We start from the raw sequence: 22,483 nt of genomic DNA, 5'->3' as shown, positions 1-22,483 counted from the left end.
AGTGGAAGTTATAAAATTGCTCTTATCAGCACTCTAAATCCACCCAATGCGGTCGTGCAACAGGGAGCAACAATGCGTGCTGTTCTATCCTCAGCTGCCTATTCCTGTGGTGCAGGGCATCAGATTATCTGGGTTTGTTTAAACCAAGGAGGCCATCTATGCTAGGCAGTTCCTAGAATGTAATTTTGAGAAGTGTAGCTGTAGTCACCTCAGAGACACAAGAAGGAGGATAAGAAAAAAAGAGACAAATGAGCCATGAGTTATATTCAAGCCTCCGGCATTGATAAAATACTGGTAATACTTTAGGGACACTGCCACCATACATAAAATAGGAAACATTTGCTTTTTTCCACTCTCTGTGTAACATAAATTTTTGTGCAACAGCACTGAATATCAATATCAGATGCATCAGATACATCCCTGTCACAATATTTTTTTCTGAATCACATCAGCTTTTAATCACCTTCAGATGTGATTACACATAAGTAAATCCCACTAAATTATAACAGAGCTTTAACCTGTGATTCATTCTTTCTAACAAATGATATTATGAAAGCTTTCATGGAATGGCTGAATTAAAATGAATTTCAACTATAAGTAATGTATCACGTTAATCTTTATTGATAGAATCTCTCAGGAAATACACATCACAATCTGGTTTAAAAAAATCTGAGTGTCACAATAGAAAAGGCATCATCATTTCTTCTTCATTCACATGTGAAAAATCTTTTTGAATATGTATTGGTCTCTGTCAAGAGACCAAGATTAGACATTTTTACAAATTGTACAACCAGGCCTCTGGGAGGAGCCTGAAGCCGAGGTAACTTTATTTAAAAAATTCCAAAACAGCGTCCACTTCATATTCATATTCTATTTGCATACCATGCATTTGAGTTGAATAAATATCCGGTGAAGACTACAGTGACAGGTTGCTCAAAATAACTTGATAAATGTTGCACATTCTGTGACAAATTGCACCAGCTCCTCAGGTACTCCCTGGAGAAATCTTCAGGGGACACAAATGTACAAAAAGCAGGAAAAGAATAGAATAACTTGCAAGAAATTATCGCTCCCATACTGCCTTTACTCTGAAAACGAACAATATCTTGAGTAATTTCTACAGGGGCAACAGAATTATACAAGAGAAAAACAAGGAGATGAATAATAATTTGTTTTGACTGACAAATTTAGAAATAAGTGCTAGTAGATACAATATATTGACTGTATATTTACATTTTCCAATCTGGAAAACACATCTCATTCAAATGAAACAATGATTACTTTGTCTACGAAGAAAAACAGTATCTTATATGTGGCTCTTCACAGGTACCATTCAATTACTGTCTAACCTCAATAAATACTCTTGTAGTGATAATTTTTTTACATGACAACGAGCTCACTGGGGCTCTCCTGCAGGTTTGACCACAGGCCACGGCATGTCGGGTAAAGGCGCCTGGGGTAGAGCAGGTTGTTGATCCTGTGCCTGCTTGTTGGTCCAGTTTAAGTCTACACCATTCTTCTTCAGGGCAGCCAAGTGCTTGATATCCAGAGTAGTGAATGTTGTGAACTGGACCTGGTTCCTCTTGCTGGTAGGGGAATGAAGCGGCTCGCTGCGATGCGGCCTCGCCAACAGGGTGGCTGAACGGTTTGCCATGGGGTCGACCACCTTTCTCTGTAAGTGCTGCTGCTGGGAGCTAGTCCTGCTGCGGCCCAGAGTAGCGGTTCTTTCGGGGACAGCAGGGGCACTCACTGTGGGCAAGGGGCTCTCCAGGGTCCGGTGGCCAATGGAGTCCATGGAATGATGTGACTCCAGAGGACGATGAGCATCACGTCTTAGCGTGGATACTTGAGCAGGGACACCTTGGACAGGAGTGCTGTGATTATTGCTCCCCAGCCACACCCAGTCATGCTTGTGATCCTTCGGGTCCCCAGTGTGCGTTGGCCCTGCCTGAATTGGGGTTTTGTGGTTCCGAAAACAGAGGTTGTAAGAAGCACAGTTGACCAAGAAAGCCAAGATAGCAACACAGGAGACCCCCACCAAGGCATATACACAGATTTCCAAGTCAGACATAGCCCTGAATGTCTTGATAAGGTCACTCCCAATCATTTTAGGGGTTTTAGATCCAGGAGGTTCCTTCTTGGGTATTATTTCTGCTTTAGGAATGTTTTTGTTTGGGGTTGAATTTGGGTAATCAAGCATGTTCCCGTAGTTTCTCTTCTGGCCTTCTCCTTCCCTCACCAAATCCACTGCTGTGTCTACAGCTTTAGCTGTGCTCAGTGGTATATTTGTGGAAGCTGCAGCGGTAGTGGAGGAAATAGCGGCATATGTTTTAGCTGTTGTAGCTCTGGATGTAGTTCCAATCCACACAATATGCGGCTGCTTATATCTTGTTGGGAATACAGTTGAAGTTGTACTTTCCAGAATAGGGTCTCGCTGGGCAGGTAATGTGTTTCTCAACAGCCATTTATCAATATCAGTGACAGCACGCTGTGAGGTCAATGTTGCTTTAAGATCACCCATCAGTTCTGATGCATTGTTGTCAACATCTTTATTTCCGGCAGTGTCAGCACCACCACCACCCGCTACATCACTGCTGCTACTTTGGAAGTTAATCCTGAGGAGCCCCGAGCCCACGGCTAACTTGCTCTTCCTCTTGGACTTCTGACATTCTTCACAGATCCTCAGCTCCACTCTCACCAGCGCACCTTGGCCTTCACCTTCACCTTCACCTTGCGCGACTACAAATGTGGACTGCGGGGTGCGACGCACTGTGGCCACGCTCTCATCTGGTGTAGTGACAGTCAGCGAGTAGACGCTTCGATCAAAGAGCTCCAATGGAGAAACTGCACCATCACTGAACTGAACCCAGCAGCTGACCACCGCTTCCTGTAATTCAGAAATAACAGTGAGTGAATTGAAAGAACAGCAGCCACATCACATGCAGTGAATCATGATTATATTTATTACCATCACCGAGGGATGTACTTTCATGATTGTAAACTAAACTATCTATGGCCAAACACTTGATTAGACTCAGCAGGGTGCACCCGTATAGTCCTACTAAATTGTATTTTAATCAAGGCATCTGAAGATAGAGTAATAGAAGAAAATACAGGAATTGGGGTAATCTCATAGTTAGCCTATCCAATCAATCATTATACAAAATGACCCACTTCCTGTTACTGCTGTGAGCCACTGGGTCGTCATTGGGTTAACCTATATTTTGGATTTGACTTCATGGAACCTTCAATTCAATTGATTGTTCATTTGCACTGACATGTTTCTAATAGCTTGTTGCTGACGGGGCAGACCAGTGGCGCTGACAGTGTACTGTAGGTAAGTGAGCTGTTGTTCACACAACTATGGACCGCCTAATTGCTGCCCCGTGCCCATGTCAAGAGAGCTGGTTTAAAATGGGCAAGCTGCCACAGCTAAATGTGAGTGTGCTTTTAAAAATGATCATCTGTGCACCCTGCCTGCCTCTTCCGCTCTCTCACACAGCATGTAACCGAAGATGATGGCCGAGGCTGTGAACACAATGAGCTCACATTTGGAGAGGCAAAGAGAAAACACAAATAATATTACACTTAAAGTCATTGTAGTGTGGATTTGCTCTGTTGTGGAAATTCTTATGGTTCAGATTCCCTCTGTAGATGCCTATTATTTCGCTGTGGGAGAATGAACATTTAGAACACATTAATAACATACTGCTATATCATTTGAAGCTTAGAGGTTTTTAAAGCATCTCTCACAGACGATTTGTAATGAAATTCTTTTGAATTATATTGTTTGTGGAGCCAAAACTGCTGCTGCTTCCTATGTAGGAACAATTGGAGCTCTCTTGAGAAAGCTTAAATGACTCCGGAATAATTTGGTTGTCACCTAATATTAGAGAATTTTATTCTGCTTTTAGTCATTAACTTGAAAGCTCTCCTGCTTCAAAACACACTGACCTTATATTTCTGGGACATTTGGTTTAACATAACTGCTGACTAATGGCAGTATTCTCCATTAATATACAACTTTCCAAAAGAATATATTTGGCTTTGTGGGAGCCCTAGTCTGCTGTTTTGTGTTTTCAATGCTTCAGATCAAATAGGATCTAAATCAGCCATATGCAGTACTACACTGGAGCTTTATGGGCCAATGCAAGTCGGTATGAGATCTCAGACCCTTTATTGCTTGTAGTTACTATTTGCTTCCCTTTTCGGCCATGTAGTGACTTTCCTTTCATACTTTCTGAGGTTCTCTTTAAGAGTGACCAGGATGGATAGGATCAGGAATGAGTACATCACAGGGACAGCACATGTTAGAGGTTTTGGACATAAAGTCAGAGAGGCCAGACTGAGATGGTTTGGACATGTCCAGAGGAGAGATAGTGAATATATTGGTAGAAGGATGCTGAGTTTTGAACTGCAAGGCAGGAGGCCTAGAGGAAGACCAAAGAGGAGGTTTACGGATGTAGTGAAAGAGGACATGAAGGTAGTTGGTGTGACTGAGATAAGAGGATGCAGAAGACAGGGTTAGATGGAGGAAACCGATTCACTGTGGAGACCCCTGAAGGGAAAAGCCGAAAGGAAAAGAAGATGACTATAGAGAATACTCCCACCATTTTGTTTGCTCACATTTATTTGTTTACTTTGTTATTTGGTTCATCCTTGTGTATTCTGTTTTTGTTTGCAGCGTAAGAGCCAGTTTGTAACAGGTCACACCAAAAACAAGAGGCAAGTCTACTCTGTTGACAGCTGAACTTTGATAGCAAAGTTCATACTGTACATTGGAGAAAAAGGTATGACTGTTATTGAATAAAATATAGTGAAGGTAGATTAAAAATTAGAACTCAGCACTGAAAGAAAACCTCAAGGCCAAACAGTCCCTGTTTATTCAATCAAAACTTGTTCAAAATCAAATTATAGTCCATTAAGTATATTTCAGAGTACAGACCCCACCCCTGCCCCAGAATTTAAAAATATCTCTAAATATGGAAGATCTGGATATGAACTTTTGGTCTATTCTGATCAAGAAACATTCATTTTCTCAAGCGAATTAGTTGTACTTTTTCTGGTAAATATATCACTTACAAATATTTTCCTTCAAATATTACTTAATTCATTCAGCTTTATTACTTCTTTATTGCTTAAATTGTCGTAAAATGCTTCAATGCATATGTGGACTAATTTTGAATAACCATATTCATCACTGTACTGTTAAACCTTAGGTTTATGAACACCTGATTTTCTTTGATAAAACCTGAATGGGGTAAACTTCCCTTACCACCCTCTGATCATTGTTAGATGATAAAATACTGGTTCATTCTGTTTCGTCACAGTTGAAAGCATGTCAAAGGATGAGTCTGGGTATTTTCTATCTACAAATATCTTTACGGCAACTACACAGTAGTATTAACATAAAAAGAATTTTTAGAACTGAATTTATAAATATATAGATATATTATTCAGTCCTTTCGACTACTTGTTCAATTGGTTTCCACATTCTGCCAAATGGCTCTTCACAGGCCGTGTGTGGAGACTAAAAATGAGAAACTGTAAACACAAAGTCCATTACATACAACAAGCAGCATCATAACCAGCAGAGCTGTGCCCCTGGGTTTATGCTTTGTGTATTAATTTTCCAGTTACTTACCTGTTTGAGCTGTGTGATCGTCTCCCGTGTGGTTGCTGTGGCAACAATGGCCCTGTTGCCCCCTGGACTGAGCTGCAGGGACAGAGAGAGTCCAGAAACCAACTGCACTCCTAACTCGGTCACGCTCACTTTGTCATCCACCACCCTGATGCTCTTCTCCGCTAGGATGGACGATGTCAGAGGGGACAACACCTGCAACAAGTAAATCTGTCTCCAGACTGCAGATGAAAGTACACAATTGTAACACGCACATACTTTTCACATACCCTTTCTCTCTCTTTCACACACACACGCACACACACACACACACACACACGCACGCACACACACACACACACACACACACACACATAGACACACACACACACATGTGCACGCAAGGCTCACCTGAACAGTTGTCGTTCCCACAGCACGTCCCTGCAGCACCACCCCATCCTGCACCCTGGCAACATCAGCATCTGCCACTTTCACAGATTGACGTACGAGATTTGTCACATCCACCTGTCAATCAAGAGGTAGAACAAGGTTACATTTAAGTGGTTACTACAAGAATGTATTTAATTGTTCTTTCCCTCAGATTTCACCTTGCTTATAACATGCGAAACATGAAACTTTGCACTTATTGCCTGATAAATCCGATCAATCTGGAGAATCTAAATTCTTTGCTTCAGTTAGGTCACTTAAATGTCTTCACCTGCCAGTCGGGCCCAAGGAAGTATTCAACAGGATTTGTCCCAGTCAGCGAGTCAGGCAATACCTCATTGTCAACCTGAGCAATGAATTGTGTCAGCACCCTCATTATAGAGTACTGGTACTGCAACATGCATCCTCTGCCCTTCCTCATTTCCTCTTCTTCCTCACTGTCCCATGTCGACCTAAAACACAAACATTCTCAGTTGTAACAAGTCATATAATTTTATAACAATCCATATGAATTATTTGAGAACCTTTATTGCTATCGAACAGACAGGCAAGGGCAAGTGTTCATTGAGTTCAGGGTTTCGTTCTCTTTTATATAATGTGTTAGCATAGCTTAGCATAAAGACTAGTAATGTCGATCAATACCGCTAAAGCAAATACATGAATGTAATTTCGATCAGCCCCAAAACAAGTCCGAATGAATGCACTCAAATTGTCCTTTCTGTGCGACTGCTTTTGAAAATGTTTCATGGCCAAGAAGGAAGTACTCATTAGCTTCCTTTTTTTATTTTGAGAAGCTGTAAGCTTTTATCTAGACATAAAAGTTGTAATTGCTATTTAGTTTATTTCGTAAAACATTAAGCTACTCCTTTCATTATGAATGATGTATTATTGTATTGCCTGAATTGATGCTCTGCTCATATGCAAGATAGCTGTAAGTTAACAGATGGTGAACTTACTGAGTAAAATGTACTGAGATTCATATATAAAAATATACATAAGAGTGTTGATTTTATTTGTTGGGAAAAATGTCAACGCTGGAAAATCTGCATGTTGACATACAGTATGTTGTGTTTTTGGTTTATGACAGAGAGAATAAACTCTAGAAGCCTATAAGAGATCAGCAGCAGGAATGTTGATGCTACAGAGGCATAAAATACAAATGGAATGACCTTTCCTTCTGCGCAAATACAAGTCAAATTAACCAGGATCCTACAGTTGGCTGACATGTTTGTGGGCGATAGAGGTTAATCTGTAAACTCCATTCAAACCCCTCAGCAATGATCATGAAATTATCATAAGCACAGGTTCTGCACCATGTGTTTCTCCACTGGTGTGCTGGAGGGCTGGTGGATGTGTTCTCAAACTGCAGGCGAACAGCTACTGTCACAAGCCAAAGTCCAAATAAACATCGTTATTATATAGCCTGAGGTAAGAGCTTAACATGTGATTGAGATGCTGCCAGAATTAAACCAACGTGACTCAAAACCAGACAGCAAAGCTTTCTTTCCTCAATCCTTCTGTCACTCATTGTTATAAATAGTTCATCAGACTTCTTACTAGACAAAATGGACCACTTATTTCAACTTATTTGTAAAACTTTATTCTTAGGCTAGACTGAAGTAAGATAATAGTTCCGATATGCGTAGTTACCGCAATTTCTGTACTATACAAAATCTGACAAACTGATTTACAAAAATAAAAGATAAATAAAGACAAAAAGCCATTGGTGTGTTTTAACTTCATTTCCATAATTCTATATTATAGAGTCACCAGACTGCTTATTAACTTCAACAAATTATTATTGTTGTTATATAATTAGTGCACATTAAAATTGTCTGGTATTTCAGTGAGCAGAGATAAAATAATCTATAAATCATAACTTGTTGCAATTTAATGACAAACACATTTATAGACACACAGACACGAACACACACACAGACACACAGACACAGACACACACACACACACACACACACACACACACACACACGCACACACACTCACACACACACACACACACACACACTCACACAGACAAAAACAGCCATATAGGGGCCAGGATAAATCCACCATTCTGTGGCCCTCTCGATAGAAACTGCATACCTTTACATGTACAATTCAGCAGCCCTCAGAAATAAAGACATTGAACACAAAGTTCACATTTCTCACCGTGAGCTTGTCCCGAGACTAGCTATTACAATCATGGAAGAAGTTTTTATATTTATGACCTTGTATCCTTTTGTGGCTGGAGCTGAATATTGAATTTATGAGAAAATGAAGGCCCCAAAGTGAAAATATACCCTGGAGAGAACTAACACACCATCAGTTAGCCATCATCATTAGTATTGAGTGACAGCTAATGACTTCACTGTAGTATCGAGTGAAATCCCACTAACCTTTATCTCTAGGGCGTGTGTGTGTGTGTGTGTGTGTGTGTGTGTGTGTGCGTGCGTGCGTGAGTGCGTGTGTGCGTGCGTGCGTGTGCGTGTACAATTTCAGACTTCAAGACTGAAGAAGTGTTTTCAAGTCAAAAGAGTGACTCAAGTGAAGTGTAAAGTCAGTAATATTCTGTTTTGTTTGGTAGATAGATAGATAGATAGATAGATAGATAGATAGATAGATAGATAGATAGATAGATAGATAGATAGATAGATAGATAGATAGATAGATAGATAGATAGATAGATAGATAGATAGATAGATAGATAGATAGATAGATAGATAGATAGATAGATACTTTATCTAGTTTAAAGTTATTAGATTGTTACTTATGTTCACATCTCTGCCAAAGGAAGTATCTAGAAATATCTTGTTTTCATTATTGTTTCAAATTCTTGCATTAAACCATTTTAACCAGAAGTGCTGTTTGCATTAGAGTCAACTTATTACAATTTTGTACAGAGCTATGAATAAAGTAACTTTGAAACATCCTCAATCAACTCTCAAGACATGCTGGCAACAGCAATACATGATTAAGAGTTTAATTCTGTCAATATAGTCTTAAAATCACTAACAAACAATTACTGAGAAGAATCAACCAAGAATAAATGCTATGTTATTGCTGCTGGTTCATAATGACTTAGACTTTCAATATTAGAGTCACATACAGTATATATATTGATATGGCCACTTGTGCTCTGTCTGACATGAAGGAGAATATCACTTTGGCTTGTCTCTAATAAACAAATTTTCCTCACATGAAAACCTTAGAATCAGTCTAAGGTGACCTAAAGAAAAAAAAGGTCATGTCACACAGAACTGGTCCTGCAGTACCTCCTGCTCCCCATTGCAACAGGGACTCTCCATCCTTTGATCTGGCTCAGCTCGTGGTCAGCCACATCGATCAGCAAGGGCAGACGCGGCATCCATATGCTCATTTCCAGCTGTGCACTCAGGAAGCCATAGGTGAAGTTAAGCATCACTCTGCTCCTTCCTCTTGTCTCTTTCCCATTTACATACACAAAGTCACATCGCTCTGATATCTGGACAGGACAAGAAAAAGAGAAGAAGGTGACTAATAGCCCCACAGGCAATGACCTCTTAGATCAGAATCAGATGCCAAAACAGTCCTTTCATTGTACCAATCTGTCCTATATTTATCTTCATACTGAACGCAGACATTTTTTGAAAAAGCAAAGAACTGCTTGAAAACCAATAAAGCCAGTTGGGACTAAAACTGTCATTGAGTGATGAGTGAAAAAGTTTTAGTAAGAATTGACAAAGATACTGTAGGTGAGTGGAAACAGTATCAACTGTACACACAAGGTAAAACCACACACACATTTTATTCACTACCTCCTAGTCTAGCCAGGGTACCTGACAATGTTCCTATTTATGCCATGTAAATTTAATGAAACTGTTACTGAATATAAATTAGCTCTGTCTCACGATGGTTCCTGCAGTGCTGTACTGTAGGTGGGAGCATCCCCACTAGTGAGAGCAATGAGGTGAGACACAGCAGTTTGGTGTGCTTTATTTAAGATTGGAGGCCTATCTCCACTGCCGCCTCACTTATCTTAACAAACCACTGGCTCCACAGAGGTAATTGGAGGGCACTAGACTGGAGAAAAAAGTACAGCACTAGAGAGAGGGAGGTGAAAGGCGAAAGGAGGAAAGAGTGAATAAAACCAGTGGGAGGAAAGACTTCCAAAGTGAGTGAACCTGAACACCTAGGAAATGTTGTGAAAGATCGCTCAAAGACCTTTTCCATTATACCGACTGATGCGCATCAAAGTCTCTGACGTCTTTTGAGGGTTTCCTGTGCAACTGCGTACAGTACGCTGTAAGGTTAGTGGATACCAGAAAAATGGCATTTACAAGCATGAACTTCACGTGTTGTTGCTTTATTTTAGCACTGTATTGATTAAAAAAAAACAAAAAAACCATCACAATTAAAACTTCTCTCAACTGCAATTTAAGTCTAGTGGAATGATTTTTCATTAATCCTTTATAATTTGATTGATCTTACATAAGCATTGTGCAAGATGACCTATTAAGAAATTTTTTGTTTGTGTCTGCATAAGGTCAATCTGACCCCTGAGTGTCTTCCTCATCATCTCCACTCATGCCCAGAACATTCCATTGGCCTAAAGCCATAACAGGAACACACAAACACACACATTAGATTGGAAGACTATAAAAAGCTATGGGGACAGAGAAAAAGCGGATTCCAGTTATGTCTGTGTCAGAGATCTCGTCATATTAGATGAGTATTTGCTGAATTGTCTGTTTGTATCATGGATGATACTGTTGTACTTCTACTCAACCTATGTATGATTTGATTTGGCAAATAAATATTTGTACCTTTGTATTTTGTCCTATCTTAAGAGAACATCTTGCCACCACATAAGTTTTCCTTGGAAATTGTTCACCACCTCTTCCTCCAAGTCTCCTGTCTGCATGAATGTGTGTTTCAATCAGACTAGAAATTAAGCTTTTAACCATTTTAATTGTGTTTTGTAGAGTAGATTGTAGAATGTGACTCACTTGTAGTTCCCTGATTATACCCAGGGGAGACACCCAAAGATATGTTATGATGACCAATCGTCATGAGCAAGGTGACAGTGTAATTATTTTACAACAGCGCAGTAAAGTGAGCAGAGGCTAGACCAATTAGAGAGGGCTTATGGAAGAATATGTGACGGTGCTCCTATGTTATTGGCTGACAGTTTTGTTGATATTTATCTGACAAATGTTTGCTAGCTCACATTCTTCAATGCATGCATCTAGTCTATTTCCTTAAAAAAAGGCATGTCGGTACAAAAAGCAACATGGCAATGGACAAACACAAAACTTCTGTGCATTGTGCATTCACACAAAAAATAATTTATTTACCACTCCATCCAGAACTACTGAAAAAAGCTTTTTCCATTTCTGGTCAGTAGTATAGCTTTAACAGGGATCAGTAACCCTAAAAAAGATACCACTCACAGACACAATAATAACTGGATTAAGCACTTTCTGGCACAAAAAAAACATTACCTACACATTCGCAAAATAGCATGTTCCTACTCTCGTGCTTACACACTTCAGCTACCTGCCTCATAACAACAAACCGGGTATTTGGTGCATCATTTAAAGGAAAATAACCTTTCATTCACGTCTTTTCTGGTATTCTGTTCCCCATTTCCATTTCTCTGCTCACTCCAACCCAGATCCATTACAAAAAGGCCTAATCACTGTACTTACGCTTGAAAGGCAGAGCTCATGAGCTCAGTCTCTAACACCATATGGAAACATAGGCACACACAAACACACACACACACACACACATACACACACACACACACACACGCACACACACACACACACGCACGCACAAACCTGCGGAAGATCATGGATGAGTGACAATGGATCCCTTGGTTTTACACATAATATAATGAATATAATTTCCAATGTCAAAAATTAACCAAACTTTCTCAGAATGTGAATTAGGTCTGAATGAGAGATATATCAGGAATAGAGTGTGCCTTTAACTCTATATATGTATACTAGAGGAAACCCCATGAAAATTCCATGATTAAAAAATTATATCAGACTTCCTTTGTTTTCTTTTTTTGTTTTCGCCTTCACAAGAAAACAAACTGGTATGTCCAACGAAACCGTAACGGCTCCGTGTGTGTGGGACGGACAAACGCGAAGATGAAGGCCGCTTTGGCGTTACAGTCCGGCCATCCGGGTAGAGGTTCCCCACACGACAACATGAGGTCTGTCACAATCAAAGAATATAAACCGCTATTTTTGACCAAGCCAAAACGGCTCCGTAAGTGAGACACATGGACAAATGTGAAGACCGGAGCTAACTCCGCTAGCAGCCTGAACTTCCGGGTAGATGCCGGAAAGAAAAACTAGTACAGTATTATGATTGTACATGATTAATACCAAGTTAGCTATTTTAGAATTTAAATTTGGAATTTGAAAACAGAATTTGAATTACTGCTATATAAAAGAGCATGTCCATTTCTTCATTTCTGTTAATCTTGTTTATCTACACAAACACAAGGTATATAATACAATATATTTCAATCCTAATCACAAATGTTATATATCTACATGCATAAATTAACATTTCTGTCATTTAGATTCATGCTCACCTTGAGTACCTCCTCTTCTGTAGACTTACAGCTGGTGTAGTTACTCACATCAGTGACCGAGTTGTTGGCCCCCACAGCAAAAACTTTCACAGGAACTGACACCATTTCCCCCGTCAGAACCGCAGTGTTTAAGATCATAGTGTTCTGCACACACGGATGGACAGAAAAAGAGACAATTAGTGGTTTGGGCTGATAATGTTACTGTTTTATTCAATTTAACTAGAATAAAAGAAACCTGTGGAAGTTTTTTCTAGTGAGGATTTCACTTGAAGATTCAAGAATGTGATTAGCCTAACTTAGCTCAACAGTTAGATCTCAGATGAGAGAACATGAAGAAATGAGGACTTGACTGATTCCAAACAACAGCTTCATGATAGGTTTGTTTCATGCTCACCCCTGAAAGGTGGTGCTATCTGCTAAAAGATTAATAAGTTAATATGATTCAAAAAACAATCTAATAGTGAATTAGAGTACATAGTAAGTAGACAGAATATCCTGCTCGACTGATATGTTTCAAAATACAATCATCATTGGGGCGGGGATGACAGGCAGAGGGAGACTAACGGGGATTAAAACACTCAGGCTCACAAATTTGATTCATTCAAATCACATGGATTCAACAGCCACACAAACTGGACAGATGTGCTAAAAAATAAATAAATAATGTCATCTGTAATCTGTGATGGCAGCATACAGTAGTAACCCATCTTTTGAAACTATCATACCTGGACGTAAATAAATCCTTGACTGTATTTTATTTTCTATACAATAGATCAGCACTCAAACACCTGAACCGGATTGCATTTCTAATCTTCCCAGAGCATTTTCCCTCTTCAGATTGTACATCTTTGTGAGAGAGAACAAAGACTAGAAGAGGTGGCTGTTGTGGACCAGGAAGTAGCAAAGATTTGTCAGGATGAAGTGAGGAGGGCATTGAAAAGGATGAAGAGTGGAAAGGCACTCGGTACTAATGATATACCTGTGGAGGTATGGAAGTGTCCAGGAGAGGTGGCAGTAGAGTTTCTGACTGGGTTTTCCAAAGCTGTTTAAGTCAATCCATTGGACATTAAGAAAGTTCTTGAAGACATTTATTCTCTCATCCAAGAGACTTCTTCACCTCTGAACTGAAGAAGTCTCTTGGTTGAGAGATGAAACGTCTTCAAGAACTTACTTAACGTCCGGTGGATTGACTTAAACAGCTTTGGATAACCATGACCTGGATAACTGAGAACCTACACAGACACCTTCTGACTTGGTTGTTCAACAGGATCTTAGATAGTGCAAAGTTGTCTGAGGAATGGAGAAGTATGCTGGTGCCCATTTTTAAGGACAAGGGAGACGTGCAGAGTTGTGGCAACTACAGAGGAATAAAGCTGATGAGCCATACAATGAAGTTATGGGAGAGAGTACTGGAAGCTAGACTAAGGGCAAAAGTGAGCATTTGTGAGCAGCAGTATGGTTTCTTGCCAAAAAAGAGTACTACAGATTCAGTATTTGCTTTGAGGCTGTTGATAGAGAAGTACAGAGAAGGCCAGAGGGAGCTGCATTGTGTTTTTGTAGATCTGGAGAAAGCTTATGACAGGGTGCCCAGAGAGGAACTGTGGTATTGTATGAGGAAGTCTGGAGTGGCAGAGAAGTACAGTATGTTAGAACGGTGCAGGACATGTATGAGGACTGTAAGACAGTGGTGAGGTGTACTGTAGGTGTGACAGAGGAGTTCAAGGTGGAGGTGGGACTGCATCAGGGATCAGCTCTGAGCCCCTTCTTGTTTTTATGGTGATGGACAGGCTGACAGACGAGGTTAGACGGGAATCTCTATGGTGTTTGCAGATGACATTGTGATCTGTAGCAAGAGCAGGGAACAGGTGGAGAAGCTAGAGAGGTGGAGGTTTGTCCTGGAAAGGAGAAGAATGAAGGTTAGCCGCAGCAAGGCAGGGTACATGTGTGTGAATGAGAGGGACCCAAGTGGAAGAGTGAGGTTACAGGGAAAAGAGATCAAGAAGGTGGAGGATTATAAGTACTTAGGATCAACAGTCCAGAGCAATGGAGAGTGTGGAAAAGAGGTGAAGAAGCGTGTACAGGCAGGATGGAACGGGTGCAGAAAAGTGTCAGGTGTGATGTGTTACAGAAGAGTTTCAGCTAAAATGAAAGGAAATGTGTACAAAACTGTGGTGAGACCAGCGATGTTGTTTGGTCTAGAAACAGTATCACTGAGGGAAAGACAGGAGACAGAGCTGGAGGTAGCAGAGATGAAGATGCTGAGGTTCTCTCTGGGAGTGACCAGGATGGATAGGATCAGGAATGAGTACATCAGAGGGACAGCACATGTTAGAGGTTTTGGAGATAAAGTCAGAGAGGCCAGACTGAGATGGTTTGGACATGTCCAGAGGAGAGATAGTGAATATATTGGTAGAAGGATGCTGAGTTTTGAGCTGCCAGGCAGGAGGCCTAGAGGAAGACCAAAGAGGAGGTTTATGGATGGAGTGAAAGAGGACATGAAGGTAGTTGGTGTGAGAGAAGAGGATGCAGAAGACAGGGTTAGATGGAGGCAACTGATTTGCTGTGGCGACCCCTGAAGGGAAAAGCCAAAAGGAGAAGAAGAACAAGAAGTGGAAGAAGAAGATTGTACATCTTTGTCATTGTATTTACATATTCCAGAAGCTGTCACTGCGCTTTCTTTTCATACTCTGTCATCAACATGGATTTGCAATGATTTTCCAGTTTACAAGATGTCTGATAACATCTATTTAATCTTCTATACTGTAGGTATCGGATGTGTATGCCTAAGAGGCTCTGAGTGATCCGTGTTTTTTTTTCCTCCTGATGTTAGCTAAGCGAAGCAACATGCCATGCTCGGCAGATGTTCCCCAGCTTGAGAGTCACTGACCGCAATTCCAAAAGGACATGCTCCAGTTCAGGCTGTGACACTGACCCCAACATAAGCCACTGGATCAGGTCGAGTGCAAAGTCAGACTGTTATACCAGTGGTCTAATGTGCCAGAGGCTTCACTCTGAGAGGTTGTGACGTCCAGTGTTTCCACAGGCTCTGAAATAATGTCTTGCAGTGATCATGTTTGGTTCAAGTAGTTCAGCTTTGTTTTGAATGTACTTATTCCCTACGGACTTATTCCCTACAGTGTTATAGTTACACTTTACACACAAGTAAGCTTTGGTATTGTCATTCCATCATTCATTAAATAAGCACTAAATCCTTTACACCATTAATGTATCCTTCAACACATAAACCCAAAAGAAGGGTCAGGATATCAAAGTAGATTATCTGCTTATTGTAAAATTATTGTAAATTATACATGTTATTGTGGGGTGGTTCACATGGGGTTAAAGTAGTTTGTTCTTTCTTGGTGTATAGCTCACTAATTATTCTCAAAAGACAAAGCCAAAGGCATCTTATGAAGTCTAATCAATGCAGAGCAAATGGTTTATTTTATCAAGTGAACATTCAGTCCTTATGTTTGTTTAAATCGTGCTGACTATCCTACCATGAAAGAGACGAAAGTCCTACCAAAGACAGACGTTTAACTGCCTTCTAATTTATCTAATTTATCTGCATCATATAAAACATGCAAGCACTGGTAGGGCTGATCTTAAACTCTTACATGGAGGAAATGATTGGGAGCAAACATCAAACATTTATCTAATGGAAAGAACTACAATGGATGCAAGGGAATAATGTTCTATTTGTAAAACATGCACGACCCATTCATCCACCTTTCATTTTCTACATCTGTGGATCCTGTGCAGAGACCAGGGGGTGGGGCCGTATCGTGGACCAGTTACCAGCTCATCAAAGGACTAATTTATTTTTACCAGTTCTTCAAGACACCAGGACTACCACTTTACCACCGTACCAGAGACATATACATATTTTCTGATCTCACCATGACCAGAGGTGCTAGCCCCACATAGTCTCTCTGGGTCGTATGGATCCTCATTACGCCAATATCCTTAATGATGCCTGGGACTTCAAGACGCCAGGAGATCGTCTGACTTTCAACATGCTGCAAAACCTCTTTTGGCACAAAGTCCAGTTGTAAAACCTCCAGAAGACCCCTGTGGAAAGAAAATTACATTAGTATTAAATGGTTAAATAAGTTATGGTAGAACTATGGTGACCAGTGAATGAGTTAAAATCACTGTTTGTTCACAATATTACATTATACAAACAGTGATTTTATCATCATAGATTAAGAAAAGACATTGGTTATTTCTTCATTCAACATGTGTATAGAAGTAAATACTAAAATGAACATTTTGTGTTGTGGGTTTGGTTTGGAGTTATGTACAGTAAATGTGCTCCAATGTAAGTGTTGAGATTGACGTGCTGTGAATATAAGCCATCCTTTCTCATATACTTCAGAATTACTGTTAATGCAGACTTACATATTGAGTGTAGCAACAATGTGCTATCATTTACAAAAATATTAATAATTAAAACAAGGCTACTGTAAATTAAATTAAAGTCATGGGTTTAGTTGTAGAGAGGGATGAAACATTAAGTACCACTTAGTCTCTGCCCACATTCTCTTATACTAGTTGAATTGTGTTGTTCATTTAGAGCATAATGTTTAATATTGAAACATTTTTGGCTCACAATGTAACACAAGACAATTGTAAGGTCCTTGACTAATTATCTAATTTGTTAGTGGCTAAATTACCAAGACAAAATTTCAACTGAATCCTCACGATATACTTTCATATTTTCGTGAAATCATTAGTACGATACCGTCATATTCCTTGGAAAGTCACTGCCTATAAAAACAGAAACAATATGGTAGAGGAGAAACTGATGTGCAATTTGAGAAAAATAAACTGTAGACTGCAATACACTGAAGGCCTTATTTCCATGAGCAGATGAAAGAATAAGGTAAGAGTGTAGAGGAGAGATTAACTGAGCTGGCAGAGACTTGAGCCAAATTTTCTGGTCAAAGGGCTGTCAAAGAAATGGCATGTGAAGTTATTTGATGCCAGAGGGAGTGTGTGTGCCTACCTGCCAGAAGGTACAGATCAAAGTGAAAATGAAGCAGAATGTGAACGGCAACGAGGCACGGCAAAGAGGAGCAAAACTTTGCATTACACAAAACAATTAACACATTCAATGCACGGTTAGAACTCGGATTTCATATAGCAACAGACTGAAAAAGGGATTCTGCCTCAAGGAGATGCTAACATGTACTGTATATGAAGCAGTCATTCTCTAAGAAAAAGTGTTCAGGGACAGATTGTTGCCCAGCTGCAGGAAAGAATGAAGAGTTCATGAAATAAATGGAACAGACCTTTAGGATATTGTAAGTGGCCGTTAATTAAAACACATTAAAAAAAAAAGGAAATTCAAAAAGTGCAGACATAAATAAATAGCATTAAATAAAAGCAGGAGAAATACTCTACAGTCAGTGATCATTTCAGGACATTCAATCTTTTTCTATACAGCTCATGAAAAGTATTCCAGGGTGAGCACGAAGCTGTTAGCCGGGGGTCAGTGATGTCACGCTGAAGCAATACAAAACTCCTCACAAATAGGCCTGACAAGCAGAAAATTGAGACCTTTACATTTTTTATTAATTTACAACAAATATGGCTTTGGACATTCTACACAAAATGAGATGTTAGCAAAGCAGTCTAGCTTTATGCTTTAAAAGGAGGACAAGCATCACAAGATATTTATTTAGAACCAACGTGACTGTGTGTCTCCAAGATGTCAAGACACAGGATACATTGATGTCGATGCAGATATTACATTTATCTCTCCTTTGTTAATCTTTATGAAGTTTCCTTTTACTCTTTCATTCATGAATGATAGATTTCTCTCACGGGAGTCGAAGCCCACAGGATGTGGTCTTCTGTGAACATTTTGAACCCCACTGGATCTAACTAGATTTTCATTTCATTTTCATTTGTTCATTAATTTCCATAGCTTGTCCTGTTTGAGGGTCACAGGGCAGCTGGAGTCTATCCCAACTGACTTTGGACAGGAGTATGGGAGGGAGATACATCCTGGACAAGTTACCAGCTTACCACAGGGTCACATGAAAGACAAACATCACACTCACATTCATCCATACCCATGCAGACATGGGAAGAAAATGCAAACTCCACACACTGCTGCCGAGAAACAACAAATTCTTAAACATCTTTGAGTACTCAGATGCATTATCAGTGGCTCCTTTTAAGGAAACTGACATTTAAGGAAACTGACATGTGGTCACAGTCTTTGTTCTATTCATGTGTGAGTGTTAATCCTCAAATGTACAATTGGACACACCTAGAATAAGTTATCTTTAAAGTAGTGCGCGGAGAAAATGCACATCTTGAAGGCAAGTTGCTCCATGAAAGCTAAACAGTGAAACATTCTAGGGCTTAATATCCCCATTTCCTGGAAGCCCATCTATTGCAGGGGGGCTATAAACCCCTGAAAGTATCATCACTTTATATCAGATGAGACTAACCATGCCTGCTTGCATGTGCTGCATGTGTGCCTGCATGAGTTCAGTGCAAGGAGCAGTACTTGGAATATCTCTTCTTCCTAATCTGCCCTATTGAACGTGCAAACGCTTAAGCCTGGATAACGTGGCTGTGATTATGGATGATTACAGATAAGTGGGTCGGGAGGCTGGTGTGTGGTGCGGTCTCTGTGTGGGCGGGAGGTTGCTGGGCAGAGGTGGATGTGGATGTGTGGCATCAGACTGGTGTAATCATCAATCTCCGTACATCACTTAAATCAGGTAGTGGTGGGGGTAGTGGCCAAATACAATATTAATTTAGGATTTGGGATTTTACTTAATGAAACTGTTATTGCCATTTGTATTCTAGCTGCATCAAAGCAATCTGGACAGTAAAATTCTATAGCATGGTGATGAAGTAAGAAGGTTTTTTATGGGAAATAAAGTTCTTAATTCACCAGCTGCTTGACATTAGTTAAACTAAAATGACAAAACATGGATTATCTAATGACAATGTGGGATTTGGGGACATTTCATCACACATATACGTGAATGTCAAGAGGAAACGCTTTATGTTCATACAATTATAAATTAAAAAAGAAAGACTTACTGAGAAGGCTAAGCTGAGCTCAAGATCAATTAAGTTGATGTTTAGAGAACGGAAGACAGGAAATCCTATTTATTTTTATTTCATCCATTTTATTTTACCTTCAGTGCCTCCCAGACAGAACAGTCTAGTTGTTCCTGCAGTATCGTTCTATTTTACAGTTCTTGTCAGCAACGTTGTGTTTCTAGAAAGGATTGTTCGACAAGAAGTTCTTTTTAGCATCTTATTATGATCCAGATTGCAGCAGTCTGTGTTCTAACAGGAACCAGATTGAGAGATCACATTTCCCCTTTGCTGCCAACTCTGCACTGGCTCCCTGTTAAAGCCCAAATAGAATATAAATTCCCTCTTTTCACTTTTAAAGCCCTTAACAGTCAGGTCCCACCATATCTTTAAAAACTCTGAAGGCCCAAAATGTGGGTTTGCTTGTATTTCTAAAGTTTCTAAAAGGAGACCGGAGTGCTGAGCTTTCACTTATCAGCTTCTTTAATGTGGAATCAGCTACCTGATTCACTTGGTGAGGCAGACACCATTTTTATGTTCAAGAGTAGACTGAAGACTTTCCTTTTGAATAGAGCTGATACTGTAGTGAATTCATCCAATAACTTCGCTGTCATAGGAATCGACTACCAGGGAAACCTCCCATAACACACTGAGCCCCTCTCTCTCACCGTCCTCTCTATCTCCATCTTCACATTCATTAAAACATGTCACTAGCTGCTTTTCTTCCCTGTAGTTTGCTCTCTCTCCTTCTGCTCTCCCTCAATCTGTCTCAGTCTGCAGGTCCTTCTGTCCATGGGGCTGCAGAACCTGGACCTCTAACTGTCCGACTCCTACCATCACTGCTAGCATTGGCACCTGCAGTTTGAATATTTCCTGTATAGCTGTATAACTCTTTAATCAGTAGCTTCATCAGCAGCGTCGTCGATATATTATGAACCACTGCATGGATCAATAACGGCATTAGGTTCTGTTCTCTCTAGCTTTGTCTTCTGTCTCTCCGTCCTGCTCGTTTTTAACTTTATGTTATGATCTGGAAATGTACAAATGAAACTGAAATGAATTGAATCAGGCTGTAAGAGCTCAGTCAAAAGAGTAGGTAATGTAGTTATTGTAATATACTTTTATGTTTTTATAAAGTAGCAGTAGTTTTCACTTGTAGTAGTAGTAAATTTAGGAGCAGTAGCATATATTTTTACTACTTCTAGTAGTAGTAATAATACTTCTGCTGCTGCTACAAGTGAAAAAGGCAAGTTTGCTCTGTGAGAACTGATGCAGTAGAATCTTAAATTTACAAACCAAAAAATTATTGGAAGCACTTGACTAGTTATGCCACTAAATTTAAGTCTAAAAGTGTTTTTCTGTGCAGGTGCGACTTAAAATATGTTTTTTCATATTACTTTTAACAACCTACGGCTGCAACAGCAATTATTGAAATGACACTAAGAACGGTTGTGGTGAAAACACACCATCATGCTGTGTGCTGCTCAGCGTTTGCAGTGGACTGACCTCTTGGCAGTGACAGCAGCCTTCCTTTGACAGAGAACAGAGATGGTGTTGGGCGTCACTCCTCCACCAGGCTCTAGGATGACGTTCCACAGTGCCGGGTCACTGGGTCGTGCTGCACTGAATGACAGGCCGGGTTTTACTGTCGCCCTGGAGTACACAATCATAGTCCAGTTAGTGTAAAGCAAAGAATTTTACACACAACTATTCATGTATTCTTCAATATCATATATTTTTAAATCAGCTCCTTATAAAGTCAATGTATTTGCCATGTCTTTAATAACTGTTGTGAGTTACATATAGCCATTATTTTGTGTCAAATGAGGTCAGTCAGTGATTGATAAGTCACAGGCTGTTGGCAGAATGAAAACTGTCGGGGGTATTTATTCCCATCAGCCCCAGAGAAAAGGGGGAATCAATTAGTCGGATGTCAGACACACACGTCACTCAGATGGGAGTTTTAGACACTTATTACAAATAACGTGAACAGACTAGACAGTCGTAGAGGTCTAGCAATCACCACACATTTGTTTTTTAATGACCTTATGCTAATATGATGTGTCAAACATCATTGGATAGGGTCACGGAGGAGTAATTTTAGTCATCAAATGAAAAATGATGCAAGGAAAACAAAGTGTTTCTGATTTGTTTCTGCAATACAATGATCAGCAAACTGCACTGACTCAGAGGCTATCTACCAGGTGGGAGCCTTGTGTGTTTTCCAAATCAAGCCAATTTCCTCATGGCAAGCAGTCACAGAGGTGTTCCAGTGGGAATTGTATGCCCATCTTTTATTCAAGTGCATCATTCATCTGCTTTTAGTAGTGTTGTCAGCTGTGTTTTCAGACTTCAAATAAGTTGAATAACTTCAACCTTTGTGATGAAGTTGTAGAATTTAACAGAAAAACTTACAATAAATTCTTGTGTTAATTTTTTTGTAGTTAATACATATTCTCAGACATATTTATGAATAGTGAATTATGCACCAAACTGTAGGCTTTTATGACAGACAGACAGACAGACAGACAGACAGACAGACAGACAGACAGACAGACAGACAGACAGACACTTTGTTTTATCCTGAAGAAAACTACGTTTTCAGATTTTATCATTGCCTTCTGTGAAAAACACAAAATTATGATAATAAATGCATAATAAAGGATTTATTAACTTTAATGACCCAACAGCAGCTTAACTCCTAAGAGGTTTAGATATTGTTAAAATTATTTATTCATACATTAGCCTTAACACAC

General features: G+C 39.8%; 1 protein-coding gene across 1 annotated transcript in view; it reads right to left on the bottom strand.

Annotated features, from left to right (window-relative positions):
* Positions 1 to 662: 662 nt before the first annotated feature.
* LOC137608587 (transmembrane protein 132D-like) overlaps positions 663 to 22,483 on the bottom strand; it is a 30,684-nt gene continuing 8,863 nt past the window's right edge. The window contains exons 3-11 of the mRNA XM_068335080.1: positions 21,234 to 21,380; positions 16,559 to 16,730; positions 12,660 to 12,803; positions 9,340 to 9,548; positions 6,339 to 6,519; positions 6,032 to 6,145; positions 5,645 to 5,836; positions 2,593 to 2,887; positions 663 to 2,547 (exon numbers count right to left, since the gene is read on the bottom strand). Coding sequence (XP_068191181.1) covers positions 1,397 to 2,547; positions 2,593 to 2,887; positions 5,645 to 5,836; positions 6,032 to 6,145; positions 6,339 to 6,519; positions 9,340 to 9,548; positions 12,660 to 12,803; positions 16,559 to 16,730; positions 21,234 to 21,380 — 2,605 coding nt within the window. The 3' untranslated portion in view covers positions 663 to 1,396. The remainder of the gene's footprint in view (positions 2,548 to 2,592; positions 2,888 to 5,644; positions 5,837 to 6,031; positions 6,146 to 6,338; positions 6,520 to 9,339; positions 9,549 to 12,659; positions 12,804 to 16,558; positions 16,731 to 21,233; positions 21,381 to 22,483) is intronic.

The sequence above is a fragment of the Antennarius striatus genome, chromosome 15, assembly GCF_040054535.1.
Source record: "Antennarius striatus isolate MH-2024 chromosome 15, ASM4005453v1, whole genome shotgun sequence".
Classification (NCBI taxonomy): Eukaryota; Metazoa; Chordata; class Actinopteri; order Lophiiformes; family Antennariidae; genus Antennarius; species Antennarius striatus.
The sequence above is the reverse complement of the archived record's forward strand: the minus strand, read 5'-3'. Positions and strand labels throughout refer to the sequence as shown.